General features: G+C 41.2%; 1 protein-coding gene across 1 annotated transcript in view; it reads right to left on the bottom strand.

Annotated features, from left to right (window-relative positions):
- LOC127571857 (retinol-binding protein 2-like) overlaps positions 1 to 9,828 on the bottom strand; it is a 32,849-nt gene extending 23,021 nt beyond the window's left edge. Inside the window, 1 exon segment of the mRNA XM_052018603.1 lies at positions 9,756 to 9,828. Coding sequence (XP_051874563.1) covers positions 9,756 to 9,828 — 73 coding nt within the window.
- Between the last annotated feature and the right edge of the window lie 6,041 nt (positions 9,829 to 15,869).

Here is a 15,869-nt window from a genome sequence, read left to right as displayed (position 1 = left end):
CATTCCTGTTTGCCTCAGCATGTGGTCTGGTGTTACAAAACTCTGCAGGATGAACCTCAACCAAGAACACTGTATCATATTCCAGATGGATGTTCCAGCAGGGTATAGGTGGCTGTCTCATTCCCACCAGAGCTCCTTTGAGGGCAGCTGTAGTAGCAATGAGACTGGCAGTGCATGAAAGATCTGACGAGGAAGGCCCATCTCATTATCAGCCAAACAAGGTCTTAGTGTTAGGTTATAAGTTCCTTCATTGATGTATTCTACCAAATGACTTTGACAATCTGGAGAATCAGCCAACAGGATCTACCATCTCCTTTTCACACAGGGCCTCAAAGGCATCCTGTGCAAAGTGCTGCCTGATTTACATGTGGTAAAAGGTGTGTTTCTGCACAAGGGGCAGGTGGAACAGCATGACCAACTGAAAGGAACATTCTGTGGCAATGTTGCCAGACCCATCCTTCACTGCACCTCAACACATCTTGGTGCTGTGAACCCAAGTTCTAAGCACAGCTTGAAGCAACCACACACATAGACAGCCAGCAGGACAAGGGCCACAGTGTGTGCATTTCTCCCCCCCCCATTTTCTGTAGATGTGCACATCATATCCTAGGCGACATGATCCATTTTTCATCCCCAGCTGAAATGGATGACAGATCGGACAGCAGCAACAGCAGGTGCAGGGTGTGGGGTGCACAGGCTTTACATCAGCAAAGCTGAGGGCACCTCACATCTGAGGACTAGATCCCTTCTCGCAATTAAGATGAACCATCACTTCCACAATCCCCAGATCTGCTTCACCCTGCACCCTGCTCCACCTAATTATTTGTGCATGTCCTGGCTCCTCTGAACCATATTCCCAGCATCGTCAGGTAATACAGTTTGATGGTGAAGGGAACAAAGGACATTTATCAAAGAACACATAGGTGATTGTATCCCTGAGAAAGAAGATAAGAAATAGGAGTGGGATTAGGCCATTCAGACCCTCGATCCTGCTTCACGATTCAATAAGATCATGACTGATCTCTCCCTCAAAAACATTTTACTGCATGTTCTACATATCCCTTGATTCTTCTAATATCCAGAAATCCATCAGTCTTGATGTTGATTGCAATCAATGACTGATTCTCTGCACCTCCCTAAGGTCAAGTTTTGAAAGGACTTACCACCTTATGATTGAAGGCATTTCTCCTCATCAGCTTACCATGTATATCCAGACAGCTCACCAAACACAGTCATGTTGTTCGTGTTCTCTCAACCAATGAGAATGCATTGACCAATGAGAGTGTAGTATGTAATGACCTCTTTTAGAACTGATTCAATTAGCACTCTTGTTCTTCAGAAATATACCAAGGAGATGATACAGCCTTACGTGATACCAGCTGACAAAGGTGATGCACCAATTGCAATTTCAGTGTTTTTGTTTTCGGTTCTTATCTCTATTTGATTCTGAATAATTTATTGACACAAAATTGCATAGAATTCCCAGCAAAGTAGCAGGCTACTTGGTGAATTTTATACTCAGTTTTCTTTAAATTCATCCCATGTCAGTTTTGTTTTAGTAGCAACTGCACATTCTCTTATGCTTCCTAAGGTTGGTTATGTTGACCTTGGTATACAGTATACTGTAGCTTTGTTATATATGGCAAGTGCTGCTATACAACAAGTTTAGCACGACTGTATCAGGCTGAATTGCAAGGTGCATTTTCTTAGTCTGCATTATCTAACCATGCTAACATTGACCTTTTATTCCTTTCTTTCTCCTGCACTCTAATTACTGTATAGGTTGATTGTAGTCTGTCCATCCTGATGGTTCAAAGTATAAAAGGCCTGCGCCTAATTCAGTAAAAAAAAATCCAAGATGAAGATAATCCCTAAGGTCAAGCAAATTTGCAAGTCAGAATGCACCAATATTATATTGCATAGTTTAGGCCATTAAGGAGAGCTGCATTGAATTAGTCTAAGAAAGAATAATTAAATAAATGAAAGTATATACAGAAACATTTCTTAAGGGTTTACTGTTAATCTGCCTCAATGATAATATTTACCAGTGAATGCTACAACTTCAATACTCTTCTACTGCATATTCTTTATAAAGTACAACACTTGTTATTTGTACAATTGCCATTTGAAATGCACAATTATCCTGGGAGAGCGAAACTCACAAGTCTTATTAAATGACTAAATTGCTCGGTTTGCCGTATTAGTCTTGAAAGAACAGGTTTCTGGAAAACCACAGAGAACTACAGGGCAGAATTGTGTTGACATTGTCAGTTGGAGACACGCATTGGAGCAGTCAGAAATAGATGACTGATTATAAATTCTCATTTAAATTAACGTCGTCCTGCTTTGAAGTTTGACATTTTTTCTGGAGCACGTACTTCAGAGCAGTGGGAATCATACAGCCAGCAGCAACCCCAGAATAATTTATCAGACTTGCTAACACTGTCTGCTGGGGAGACATTTATTTCATTTAATAGGCTTGCTGGTCAGCCTTAGCAAATCCAGCAATTTATTCTTCTCTTAAGGTACAATAGCCCAAAAATCTCACCAAGAGTATTGTCCTAAGTCTTTCCCTTTGCTAAGATCTTCATTGACTAAGGTGAATTTCTTACTTATCCAAGAAGGACAACGAAAGCTCATCAGACTAAATGCCATTCATTATTTTACTAAATCCGTAGGTGAGCTTTGACGGTTACTGGGATGGAAGTGAGGAGTTATGGACAGAAAGTTTCCTTGAACATCAAAGAGGTTTTAAACAGACCCCCACCTAGAAGCTATGGTAATTCTGTGGCATAAGGCCATAATGTGTAAGTTTAATGACTGGGTAGCATCGGTGGAAAGATAAACAGAACTAACATTCCTGCTGTTGTTGCCTGACTTGCTGAGTGCTTCTGAAATTTTCTGCTTTTGTTTCAGATTTTTCACATCTGCAGTTTTTCTGAAGATTTTCATTTTTGCATTTAGAGATTGTTTGAAAGTGGGTAGTGTAACTTCAAAAGTTATGGAGTGACTAAAGGAGTTATGGAGTGAGGGGAAATTGGTGGGCGTGGAGCTGTCATGATGTGGGGATTGTAATATTGGAGGCAATGACCCTGGGTTACAGGTTAACGTTTCGAGGCAGAGGTAACTAACTGCTCCTCTAGGCCTACGACTAAGACCATAAGGCCATTATCTTAGGAGCAGAATTAGGCCATTCAGCCCAAAGAGTCTGCTCTGCCATTCAATCATGGCTGATTTTCTTCTACTCAACCCCATTCTCCTGCCTTCTCCCCTTAATGCTAGCTCCAGCCAGAGATATAACTGAGGATGCACCAGGTTACTCTGCATATATTCATCATCTTTGAGTTTATGTGTAACCCACGCACCTACTATTCCACAATTGGATTGATGTCACCATAACTAGGGTCAAGGCACTGAGATTGCCTCTCTAACTTCCTTTTCTACACTAACTTCATTGTTTATATTCTCCTTATAACTCGTCTCTTCGGTATGCTTTAGGATACTCTTTCTAATATTTCTTTCTTTGTCTTAATATCAATTTTTATCTCATTATGTCTATGTGGATAATCCCAGGACATTTTGTCTGCATGAAGTGAGAGGCTTTTGTAGAGGCCAAGTTATAAATGACGGGTTAGCGTGGTGGGTTACACTTAATCCTCAACAACACAGCTTGCATATAAAATTGGATACTGGCTCACTCATATTATTTAGACTTTTGATTGAAAGATAGCCACATTAAGGTTGCTATAACCACGCATTCGTAATGCTGAATACTTAACATCCAGTTCAATTACAGTTGGAGGCAGGGCTTCTGATCTAGTTGGGGAGACACACCGATATTGATATGGAATATTGCTGTGCTTAGCCACAGGAATTTCTTGCAAGCTGAACACTTGGCAATTTCTCTTCTTGCTCATCTTTGGCCTATGCAGGGTCTTTAAACAATGACACAGGCCTGGGTCTCCCAAAAGTATTTTCATCTCTGTAAACCTCAGATGGTAGGATATTTGAACATGTGCCTATTCAGTCAGCTCAAATACCAGAAGATGTTTTCCTCATTTCTATTCACTTAATGTATTCCTGCCATGTACATGTGGGCTTTCTCAGTGTTGGCAATGGGTAGAACCCACAACTGGCAATGACTATACTTGAGGAAATATCCAATTGTGCCTGGTCTAGATGCACCAGGATGTAAATGAGTGAATAATATGGGTTACTTTGCTTACGTTCCATTCCTACAATGCCCTCATTATCGTTGTATACTGGATGCATTGCTCTTTCATATATTTTCCATAATACTATGAATTAATTTCCCCCCTTATTTGCATGATTATTATTAATGTAGTTTGATATGAAATTTCCTTCTTACTATTAAATGGATAATGATTGCATAAAATTGTGACTTGCTACCGATTGTTCAAATTTGCCCTTTAATCAACGATTTAGGCACAGCTCATTTTAGTCTGTGCTAGTCTTCCCTGGATGGAAAAATTCTCATTAAACAAGTTTTTTGTAGGTGAAGTAAAATTGCCTGCTTTTACCTTTGATCAGATTCCCTCGACTACCATTCATTGTGCTACATTTCAAAATGCATCTTATATAATGTTAATTTTCATGTTAATACAGCTTATACAATGTTAATTTTCATATTAGTGAGAAGATAGAATAATTATTTTATGAGGAATAAGGGGGAATGGCATTAGTGGAGAAAAAGTTAAACATATTCTTAATATTTGCTCCCAGAAGGCCCCTTCAACCTTGCAGCTATAAAATCAGCTTCAACATAATGTGGCTGATGAAGGAAGTCAATCCATTATTCCAATATTTGTTAGCCTCCACAGGTGACAATAGTAAAGAATTAGGCTTCAAGGCCATACCTTATTTTGACAACTCTGTAATGGGATATTCAACTTGTAGTCATCATATAAATGAGACTGGAATCGGAAAACACTCATGCCCACCTTATTCCCATGCCTCCTACAGGCCCCAGCCAACTGGAATTACATGTTAAGTTACGCAGCAGCCCAACCCCAAAAATCTTCTGGAAATACCAGGGCAACTTCAAGCAATGCAAAGCAATAAAAGAGCTGCAGATGCTGGAAAGCTGAAATGAAAGCAAAGATTGCTGGAAACACTCAGCAAGTTGGGCTGGATTGGGGGAAAGAGATACAGAGTTAATGCTTCATGTCAAAAAAGTTCATCCGAAGTTATGAAAGATCTTCATTGTTTCCTACTTGTGACAAGGCACTTTCAACCTGAAATGTTAACTCTGTTTCTCTTTCCATTGGTGCTGCCTAACCTGCTGAATGGCTCAAACTGGGTAACTGTGCATACAAAAGCTCAGAAAACTGTCTTTAAACCACTTGCATAGAGTTAGATAAAATTGCTACTACATTACATGATATAAATGATATTGCAAACTTTCCAGTCTATACAATTATAGTCCAGTCAATTATAGTCAATACGCTGAGATAATGAGTCTACATATCAAATGAGAAAATAGCAGGTTATGAAATCATAAAAATGAAATTCATTGATTAATCATGAATGGACCTTGACAATCATGGGCTCATCTGTCAAAGTGTATAACAGTTGATTAAATAAAGACAGAATTGTTGTCATGTTATCTCTTTGTAGGCTCTCAGAGGGAACACATTTGGCTACTAAAACATTACAGAAAATGGATTATTCATGTAGTTTCAATCCTTATAAGTCAAAATCAGGTTCATAACTCCTTTTCTAAACTAGCCGCTTGTCACAGTGGACACAAATTATCACACCTCCCCATACTTACGGTCTTCACAGTCCACTTCTCCTGTGAAATAAGCCTGCTACCAGTACAGCTTCTAACATGCTTAACTTGCTCAACACATAATGTATATTACAGCAGGGGAGAAATGAGCATGGAGAAAAGGAGCTCAACATGTCCCTTTTCAAAAGATGATCTGAAGGGCATGTTGATCCCACTTCTGCTCAGTGTTCATTGCAGACAAAAGATGAAACAGTGCCATTGATTTACTTATAAATATAGATTTGATTAAGCAATTTATCATCATTAGAGAACGTTTAGCAGATGAAGCAGTAGTCTGTGAATACCTTTTGTACTGTAACTGTAATGCTGTGTATCAATACAGCTTGACTCCCTGTTTGAAATCAGTTATTCAGGAGAGATGATCAATGCGAAATAGGACATTTTAGTCAATAGAAGCATTTTGTGTATTTGGAAAGGATACTCATCTCAAATGAGAACAGGCTAACACTTTTAATTTACCTGAAAACCATAGAACCATAGAACCATACAGCACAAAACAGGCCCTTTGGCCCACCGTGTCGTGCCGTCCATCAGACCACCCTCACACTACCTAACCCCTTCCTCCCGCATATCCCTCTATCTCACGTTCCTCCATATGCCTATCCAACAAGCTCTTGAACCTGTTCAATGTATCTGCCTCCACACCACCCCAGGCAGTGCATTCCATGCACCAACCACTCTTTGGGTGAAAAACCTCCCTCTGACATCTCCCCTGAACCTCCCACCCATAACCTTAAAGCCATGACCTCTCGTCTTGAGCATTGGTGCCCTGGGAAAGAGGCGCTGACTGTCTACTCTATCTATTCCTCTCAATATTTTATATACCTCTATCATGTCTCCTCTCATCCTCCTCCTTTCCAGTGAATAAAGCCCTAGCACCTTAAGCCTCTCCTCATATTCAATACCCTCCAATCCAGGCAGCATCCTGGTAAATCTCCTCTGCACCCTCTCCAATGCCTCCACATCCTTCCTATAATGAGGCGACCAGAACTGAACACAGTACTCTAAATGTGGCCTAACTAGAGTTTTGTAAAGCTGCATCATAACCTCGCGGCTCTTAAACTCAATCCCGCGACTTATGAAAGCCAACATCCCATTGGCCTTCTTAACTGCTCTTTCCACCTGTGAGGCAACTTTCAACGAACTGTGAATATGAACCCCCAGATCCCTCTGCTCCTCCACACTGCCAAGTACCTTGCCGTTTACCCTGTACTCTGCCCTGGAGTTTGTCCTTCCAAAGTGTACCACCTCACACTTCTCCGGATTGAACTCCATCTGCCACTTGTCAGCCCAGCTCTGCATCCTATCAATATCCCTCTGTAAGCTCCGACAGCCCTCCACACTATCCACAACACCGCCTATCTTAGTGTCGTCCGCAAACTTACTAACCCAGCCCTCCACCCCCTCATCTAAGTCATCTATAAATATCACAAAAAGTAGAGGTCCCAGAACCGATCCCTGCGGGACACCACTAGTCACTGCCTCCCAATCCGAGGGCACTCCTTCCACCACAACCCTCTGCTTTCTACATGCAAGCCAATTCCTAATCCACACAGCCAAGCTTCCTTGGATCCCTCGGCCTCTGACCTTCTGAAGAAGCCTACCATGAGGAACCTTATCAAATGCATTACTAAAATCCATGTAAACCACATCCACCACACTGCCCTCATCAATCTTCCTGGTCACCTCCTCAAAGAACTCTATCAGGCTTGTGAGGCAAGATCTTCCCTTCACAAAGCCATGCTGGCTGTCCCTAATCAGTCCATGATTCTCTAGGTGTTCATAAATCCTATCCCTTAGAATCCTTTCTAACAGTTTACCCACCACAGACGTGAGACTCACCGGTCTATAATTCCCTGGCCTATCCCTATTACCTTTTTTGAACAAGGGGACCACATTCGCAATCCTCCAATCCTCCGGCACCACCCCCGTAGACAACGAGGACTCAAAGATCCTTACCAGCGGTTCAGCAATCTCCTCCCTAGCCTCTCGAAGCAGCCTGGGGAAAATCCCGTCAGGCCCCGGAGATTTATCTGTCTTAATATTATTTAACAACTTCAACACATCCTCTCTCTTGATATCAACAACCTCAAGAACATTACCCTTACCAGCACTCCCTTCCACATCATCAAGACCCCAAAGCTACTTAAACAGAGCAAAATTAAAAGCAGTTTATTTTCCATTGTGGGAATGCACGGTATGCATGGCAGGCATGGTAGTGTAGGGCAGGAACGGTAGTGTAGCGGTTAGCGTAATGCTTTACAGCACCAGCGACCCGGGTTCAATTCCCGTCGCTGTCTGTAAGGAGTTTGTATGTTCTCCCCGTGTCTGTGTGGGTTTCCTCTGGGTGCTCCGGTTTCCTCCCACATTTCAAAAGACGTACAGGTTAGGAAGTTGTGGGCATGCTATGTTGGCGCCGGAAACGTGGCGACACTTGTGGGCTGCCCCCAGAACACTCTACGCAAAAAAAAGATGTATTTCGCTGTGTGTTTCGATGTACATGTGACTAATAAAGACATCTTATCTTATTAACTCATTGAACTATTCATGTTTGTATTCTGATTAGTTAGGATGGACATAGACCAGTTGATTTGGGCATGCGACAAGATTGACGTGGAAGTTGAATGGTTTAGGTCAAAAATCTGCAAAAACCTAACAGTTGTGCATTAACACAGACACGGCCCTGAACTGTTGACAGCTCAAGAATAGTGCTTCATCATGCAAAACGACAGAGTTACAGAGTAACAAACCAATACGTAACATCACTTCAATGAATAAGAGAAAACAGACCTTACTGAAAAATGGAATGAGGATCCAAATACTGGGGACATATAATTGATTTCAGGTTCCTCAGGTTACTCAAGCTAGGTGTCCCAGATCATTTTGTATTCCATCAATAACATAATAAATTCTTTTTGTTTTAAAAATGTTACCATGATATTTGTATCTTCAGCCGATTAAACAGACCATCACTTGCACAATACTTAGCTCAACATTAATTTTTCCTTATCCACCACACCCTGAAGCTAATTCATAGGTTTACACTTCAGCTCCAATTCTCAAAGATAATGTACCTTATCCACTTACTTACCTTGCCGCAGATCCAATTCTTAAAGATAATATATATCATCCAACTCCCCACCTTTATCGCAGGCACACTAACATCTTCTCTAACTTTTAAGTCTCCCAATTCAAATTAATAATCTTCCCTTTTTCCATCAGTTTGACCTGGTTTGCTTTCTTCTCCCTCAAGCAGAAATTACTTGTAGTGTCAACTCAAGCATCAGTGCAAAGGGGAGAATATTCCGGCTTTATAGAGGGATATGTGTGGTTCTGGACGCCAAACTGCTCAGGACTGACTTGTCTTAATTTCGTGTTGTGTTCTTGAAACATCTCAAATTGCTCCACAGCCAACTATGTACCTTTTTGTGAAGATCTGTTATTTTGTAGGCAAACATGGAAAGCACTGTACACCAGCACGTTTTCACAAACAGTCAATGAAATAAATAACATATAGACGTATCATCGTAAAAACCAATGACTTAAAACACTCGTAAATAGATTACAAAAACTGTTTGTGATACCCACCCATATAACATATCTGATAAAATATATATGTAATTGCTCATGCGTTACCTTACAAAATCATAAACTATTATCCATCTTTGTTATCCATCAGTTGTTCACCTGCATAGATCGCTTATCCCAATATCATGCATTTTTCTTCAGGCGTTGAAAGAACTAAGGGAACTTCTATTATAGACGTTAAATAAAGTTGGTGTCAGTCATCACTTACGGCCACATGCAGGTCCTGGGTTATACTGCTCTTACATTATGATAGCTTATAGCTTCCAGTTCCATTATACTGTGCATTTTTCTTATGCAAAGAATAAAAAAATAGAAGTCATTGCCAGTAAATGTTAATCGAGCAGTTAAAACTTACCCAGAGCTTTCATGTAACCATCAAAATTCTTATTTTCTATCATCTCCCATGTACCATTGTAATCTGCAGGCATTTTGTCAGTTTCCCAAAAAAAAATAAAGGAAAAGAAAATCTTCCCTGTCAGAGGATCTATTTGTTGACTATAGTACGTGCACTTGCTCTTATATTGTTCCTACTTCTATCACGAAAGTCCAGAGTTCAATAGATTAGATAATATTATCACATAAGAAAGCGACAAGACTTTTACCTATTGCACAAGCTCTTCTAGTCTTTGCTTAAATGGCAAATTCACTGACCAACCCAAGTTATAAAGACAGACCTGAAAATTAAATCTGAAGAACTTTGTTTTCAGCATTTGGAATCCCCAGTTGTGCACAGTAAAGTGCAGCTTGAGCAACCTGCAGCAGTATATTGTGTAGTTCTGTGGGTACCAGATGCATGTTTAAAGTATGCAACATACATGGCAATATTGTCAATCCTCTCGCATAGCTAACTTTACATCTGTGCTGCCATGTTGGGTTGTATAGATGCACCGGCTACCCAGTGTGCACGATGCACTGGAAACCATTTCTGCACTGCAGGTAAAGGCCCTGCCCCTGTTCTGTTTAAAAGGGACAATAAACTCATTAGGGGTTGAGTTGGAGGATACCACATTGTGGCCTACTGAACTGAAAAGTGGAATTGTAAGATTTTTCTTTGATTTAGAAGTAGCCCAGTTAGACCTCCTGCATGGCAAAGACTGGGGAAAGACAGGCAAAGGCAAAGTCTTTTTGCCAGAATGCAACAAAGAGGAGAAAATTAAAAAACACAGACTAGGAGAGACTATTCCCCTATGAGCCTTCTGGGATCAACACACCTTTATCCACATATGCAAGAAGTAACGTACACTTAGTTTTCCAAGTGAGTTGTCTCTGAGCTGCTTAAACTAAAATACTCTCCCCTTTTGCACTGTTGCATGAGTTGAGACTACAAGTAACTTCTGCTTGAGGGAGAAGAAAGCGAACTAGGCTCAAACCTGCCAGAGCCACACAGCTTTGCCTCACTACTCTGACTGCGAAGATGAAGATCACAATTATTCCGAACATCTCGGGGTCCAGATCATTTCAGATATTGGTAGATGTCACACCTCACACTTCACAACCCACTCTTCCAGTGCAGGGAGTTCTCCACAACTAAACGTTGCAGACTAAGCTAAGGGATGTACTGAAGGTTGGTGCAGCTCCTGTAAAGGTTCTATGAGGAAAGGCCACAGTTTAAGGCAGTCCTACCATTGCACACTGAGGGCCTGGAACCTGTATAAAAATCTCTCAGACATTGCTCATGGTATGTTGATGAAAGAAAAATTGATATTAGGCTGACATAATGTAAATCTTGTCAGCAAGTAGAATGAGATGTCTTCCACTGTGAATGGTGACATTTGAACCCACCTTATCATATATTTGCAAATTTTGTTATAAAAAAACTTTTCTGGGGAAAAAATTACAGCCCAGTGCTGAACTTACAACTTGGCAAAGACTCCCCACCTGATGACAGGAAAATTCTGCCCCTTTTCCTTGAGCAGCAGGCAGGAGGCAGCAGGCAACACATGAACTGGCCAAGATAACAAGCTTCTCTCGAGCTCAGGGAATTGAGGACAATGCATGAATCAAGATGAATGCCAAGAGGAAAAGCAGTCACATCAGAAACTTACGTAGCTCTTTCAGTTTGAGGCAGCCTGCTGCGTCTGCCATATTTCAGCTGCTGCATTGGACCAACGGGTGGCATTTGGAGGGGGGGATTTATCCACTGAATCCTGGGCTCTTCACTCCTGTAACTACTAGAGAGGGCAATTACAACAAGCAGTTGGGGCAGTGGAAACATTGTGGAGACAAACTTCAGTTTCCTCAAGAGAAGATTTCTTGCAGTACACAATAGAAAGCTTTATTGGGCTGGAGCCTCCATATCCTCACATTATGAGGGCCAGTACTTGACTGCTACATAGTAGCACTGGAGGAAGAAGAGCAAGGCAGGTAGCAATGTTAAAGGCGCTCTTGGAGGTGCTGTCACGACATGCCTGTGTTACACCCAGGGATCCACTCCACTGAACAACGGCCTAAAGAAACAATCACTGCCCAAGTCTGATAAGACTTTTCCAACATTTAGATTTGACGTCTTGCCACAAATCATCCAGGCTGCTCCAACAATTTCTTCTTTGACAATAAACAACATTACTATTGACCGGGTCCCCACCTTTAGCATCCTGGGTGCTAGCAATGAGCAGGAACTAACCTGAATCTGACAATAAAATATTTTGTCTGCTGTGTCACAGGACATGTTATGCTGATGAATGCTTTCTGCCTGCCTCTATGAGTGCAGCTTGGAACACATAGGATGAAGCATCGCATGTGAGGGACAACGGCATCCTCTGCCATCAGCACGCATTCCTTTTCAACGTGCACAGAATATGACAACAGAGTGTGACATCATCAAAGCCAGTGGCAGTATCGGAACAGCCTCCACTTCTACTGGTCGAAGTAAGGATTGTAACCACTCAGTATTTTACCACTTTGAGGAGAACCCCAAGCATACACCACCCTGGTTTGGAAATATATATTCCCATTCCTATGTGGTTGCTCAGTCACAGAGTTGGAGCTTATCACCATGGCAATCTGGGCCTTATCCTAAATACAAATTCCCTTTGTCCCTCACCCACCCTCTCTGCAACTTAAAACTGATTTGGTTTCTCTCCTTCCCAGGGCTGATGAAAGGTTTTCAACCTAAGATGTTAACTCTGTTTCTCTTTCCACAGATGCTGCCTAACCTGCTGAGTTTTTCCAACATTTTCTGCTTTTATTTCAGATTTTAATCATCTGCAGTGTTTTAGTTTTGCAATGTTGCACCTGTCCATGTAACACCACCATAGTGCCTCCCAGCAACTGATGCTCTCCATTTTTCATGAGAGAGTGAATAAAGAGAAACCTGAAATCCCATATTAATACAATTTTCTTCTTACCACCCCACTGTTAGAAGTCATCTATGTCCACTTGAGCACAAATCATGAGAGACAAGCACATCATACACTCAAACATATTTATATATTCAATTAAGACTTAACTCATTGACTGATCACCCTTGTCCAGATCGTCATTACCTTTGCCTCACCTACTAGTTCTATACAGTGGCCTCCCCTTGGTGACTACTGCTCCTTGAAGAGTACATGTACAGGTACATGGATAGGAGATGTTTAGAAGGCTATGGGCGAAATGCTGGCAAATAGACTAGCTTGGATGGGCATCTTGGTTGGCAATGGGCCAGTTGGGCCGAAGGGCCTGTTTCTGTGTCGTATGACCCTATAAATCTATGAGTAGAAGGCTCTAAATGACTGAGATAAGAGTTCAAGCAGTTCTGGGCCTAGCTGATCCAGTTTCAGACAATGCATCTTATCATCAGTGGCAGCAACCAGGGCTAACTGGCTGGTGGACAATAGAAAAGTACTGTTGAGGCAAAAGTGGTTGGGAGTAGGGGAGCATGATTGCAGTGAGGACAGAAGGTGCACCATTGGTAGTTAGATCTTTAACTGTTGAGCCAAGTCCTGAAATTCCTTCCCTAAGCCTTTCCACTGCTATATTTTGTTTTCTCACTTTGATACTCCTTAAAACATACACTTTTGACCAAGGTTATGATCATTTGCCTGATTGTCTCTGGATATTTTCAGACTTTGTTTGATAATGCTCCTGTGAATATCCTTGGATGGTTTTGCAATGCTGGTGGTGTGATATCAATGCAAGTAGATGTGCATGAATGTATGAAAGTTTCTGCTTGCTAATCCCTTGATGACATGGCCATGAAGGGAACCTGCCGCCCTCCCAATGCTTGTGAGTTGAAGTGAATTGGGGAAGAGATCTATTGGATTATTTTGACAAGGAGAGCAGTGTTAATCTGTCTAGTAGTGCACTGCAGACTTAGATCTACAGCAGGCACTCCTTGTGGAAGTTGCAGGAAGGGGTGAACACATTGACAATAACTGGCCCAACAGGTCTCATTGCAGAAGATTGCAAACGACTGCATCTTCCTGGAGATAAACTGACTCCTGGTTCTGCTTAGATAAATCTCGGTTTTGACCTTATGGGTTGAGTACACCCTCCCACAGCAGCTCTCACATATCCCTCCCCTCCCTCCACAGCTGCTGTTCTTCCTGGACGTTGAGACTAGTGCTGTTCCTTGTGCTTCACACTCTTGTCATCCAAACTAATGTGGCTATAGTAGCACCTGCAATAAGTTGTCGGTGCTTAGTCACGGTACATAAAGCAAAACATGCCAGAATGAACAATCTGGAAGCTGGAACCTCTCTCAGTAGACCAAACAGCAGAATTGCACACACACACACACACATAGTTCAGTAATCTGCCATTTGAGTGCCTCTTTAATTAATCCTCCCAGAGCCTCCGAAAGCAACATAAACTCAGTTTGATAAGCAGCAAGTGGACTGTTGTGATTTTGAATTCCTGTCACACTGCAGTCCTGATGGCAGCATTGCACTCAAAATTTGCATGTATTCCTGAGGGCTCTGCCTGGTTCTGTTGGGCATCCTGGTTGATTAAACAAAGATCCAAGCATAAAATGAAAGTCAGCAGGAACGCTGTGGGAACAAATACTAAGTACTCTGAAGCAATTTTAGTAGCAGATCCAGCTCCATGCCTGTTGCTTCGTCTGGGCAAACCTCACACCTTTAGAACTGTTTGTTTCAATATAAAAGGTGATAAGAACATTCATCTTGAGCATGTCAATTGATTTTTGTCTCTCACTGGGCACTATTGCTGTATGTACAATGACTCTGTCCTCTTTAATTGGATTTTTTCGTGAAGTATTGCTTGAAATACTGGTCTACAATCTTCTATGTTAACCAAAAAATTGTGCTAAAGTGTTTCCTTTGAACATATTTTCCAGGGATTTTTTTAATGCCTTGGAAAATTTTAAACTTTAAAAGTTATATCAGAAGCTGTTGGGAAAAATTGAAAACAGTCAAACTGGAGATTAAAATTGAGGTTCAATTTGCAACACAATGACAAAATCTTGATTCACCAGTTCCATAGAGACTATAGGACTATACAAGCATTCCATTTACTTAAGCATCAATTTTACTCATGAAACAACTTAGATATTTTGTCTCATTATAGGTACGACACACATGGAAGCTGTTGGTTTGTTATTCTCGATGCCTTCATATTTTGCTAATATAATAAATAAACCAATAGGCCATACAGTAGGTAATAGCCCATACATTTCCTTAAACCTTCTTCACCGTTAAATGCCATGATAACTCTTCTACATCAATCCACTTTTCTGCTGGATCACAATATCCTTTGATTCCCCCCAGTGCTCAATAACCAATCGATCTCAGCTTTGAATGTAGCCAATGACAAAACGTCAGCAACCCTCTCAGGTAGAGCTTTCCAAAGATTCACAAGACCCTGAGTGAACAAATTTCTCTTCATTTTGGTCCTAGTTCTGACTTAATTGGCTTATGGTGAGGCACACTCAGAGATCTTTAATGTCATTGGGTGAATATGTGCAGGTGCCCATGACCTCACCAGGATTTGTCTTCCCTTTCCCACAAATGCCAGCAATTTTCAGGTCAAGCCCTCAGAGAATTTAATGTTTTATTAAAGTTACTTCTCATTCTTCTAAATTCCATACGTACAAACGTATGAATTAGGAAAGAAGTAGGCCCTTCGAGCATGCTCCACCTTGCAATAACATTATGGCCAATTTAATTATAACCTCAACTTCACATTCCAAGAAAGGAAAACTTCACTCCATCCCTATTATGAAACAATTCCCCAATTCTAGATACTCCCACAAGAAGAAACATTCTGTCCACATCCACCACGTCAAGACCCTCAGAACATTATGTGTTTCAGTCAAGTAACCTTTCATTTTTCTAAACTCCAGCAGATGCAAGCCTAACCTGTCCAATCTTTCTTCATGACATAACCCATGAGTTCAGGTATTAGTCTAATAAACCTTCTCTGAGTTGTTTCCAACGTATTTATATCTTTGCTTAAGTAAAGGGACTAATCGCACGCACAGTATTCCAGTTGAGTTTTTACCAGTACCCTTTATAATTGAAACATT

This window comes from Pristis pectinata, chromosome 6 (genome assembly GCF_009764475.1).
Source record: "Pristis pectinata isolate sPriPec2 chromosome 6, sPriPec2.1.pri, whole genome shotgun sequence".
NCBI classification, from domain to species: Eukaryota; Metazoa; Chordata; class Chondrichthyes; order Rhinopristiformes; family Pristidae; genus Pristis; species Pristis pectinata.
Note: the sequence above shows the minus strand (reverse complement) of the source record. Positions and strands in the feature narration are given on the sequence as shown.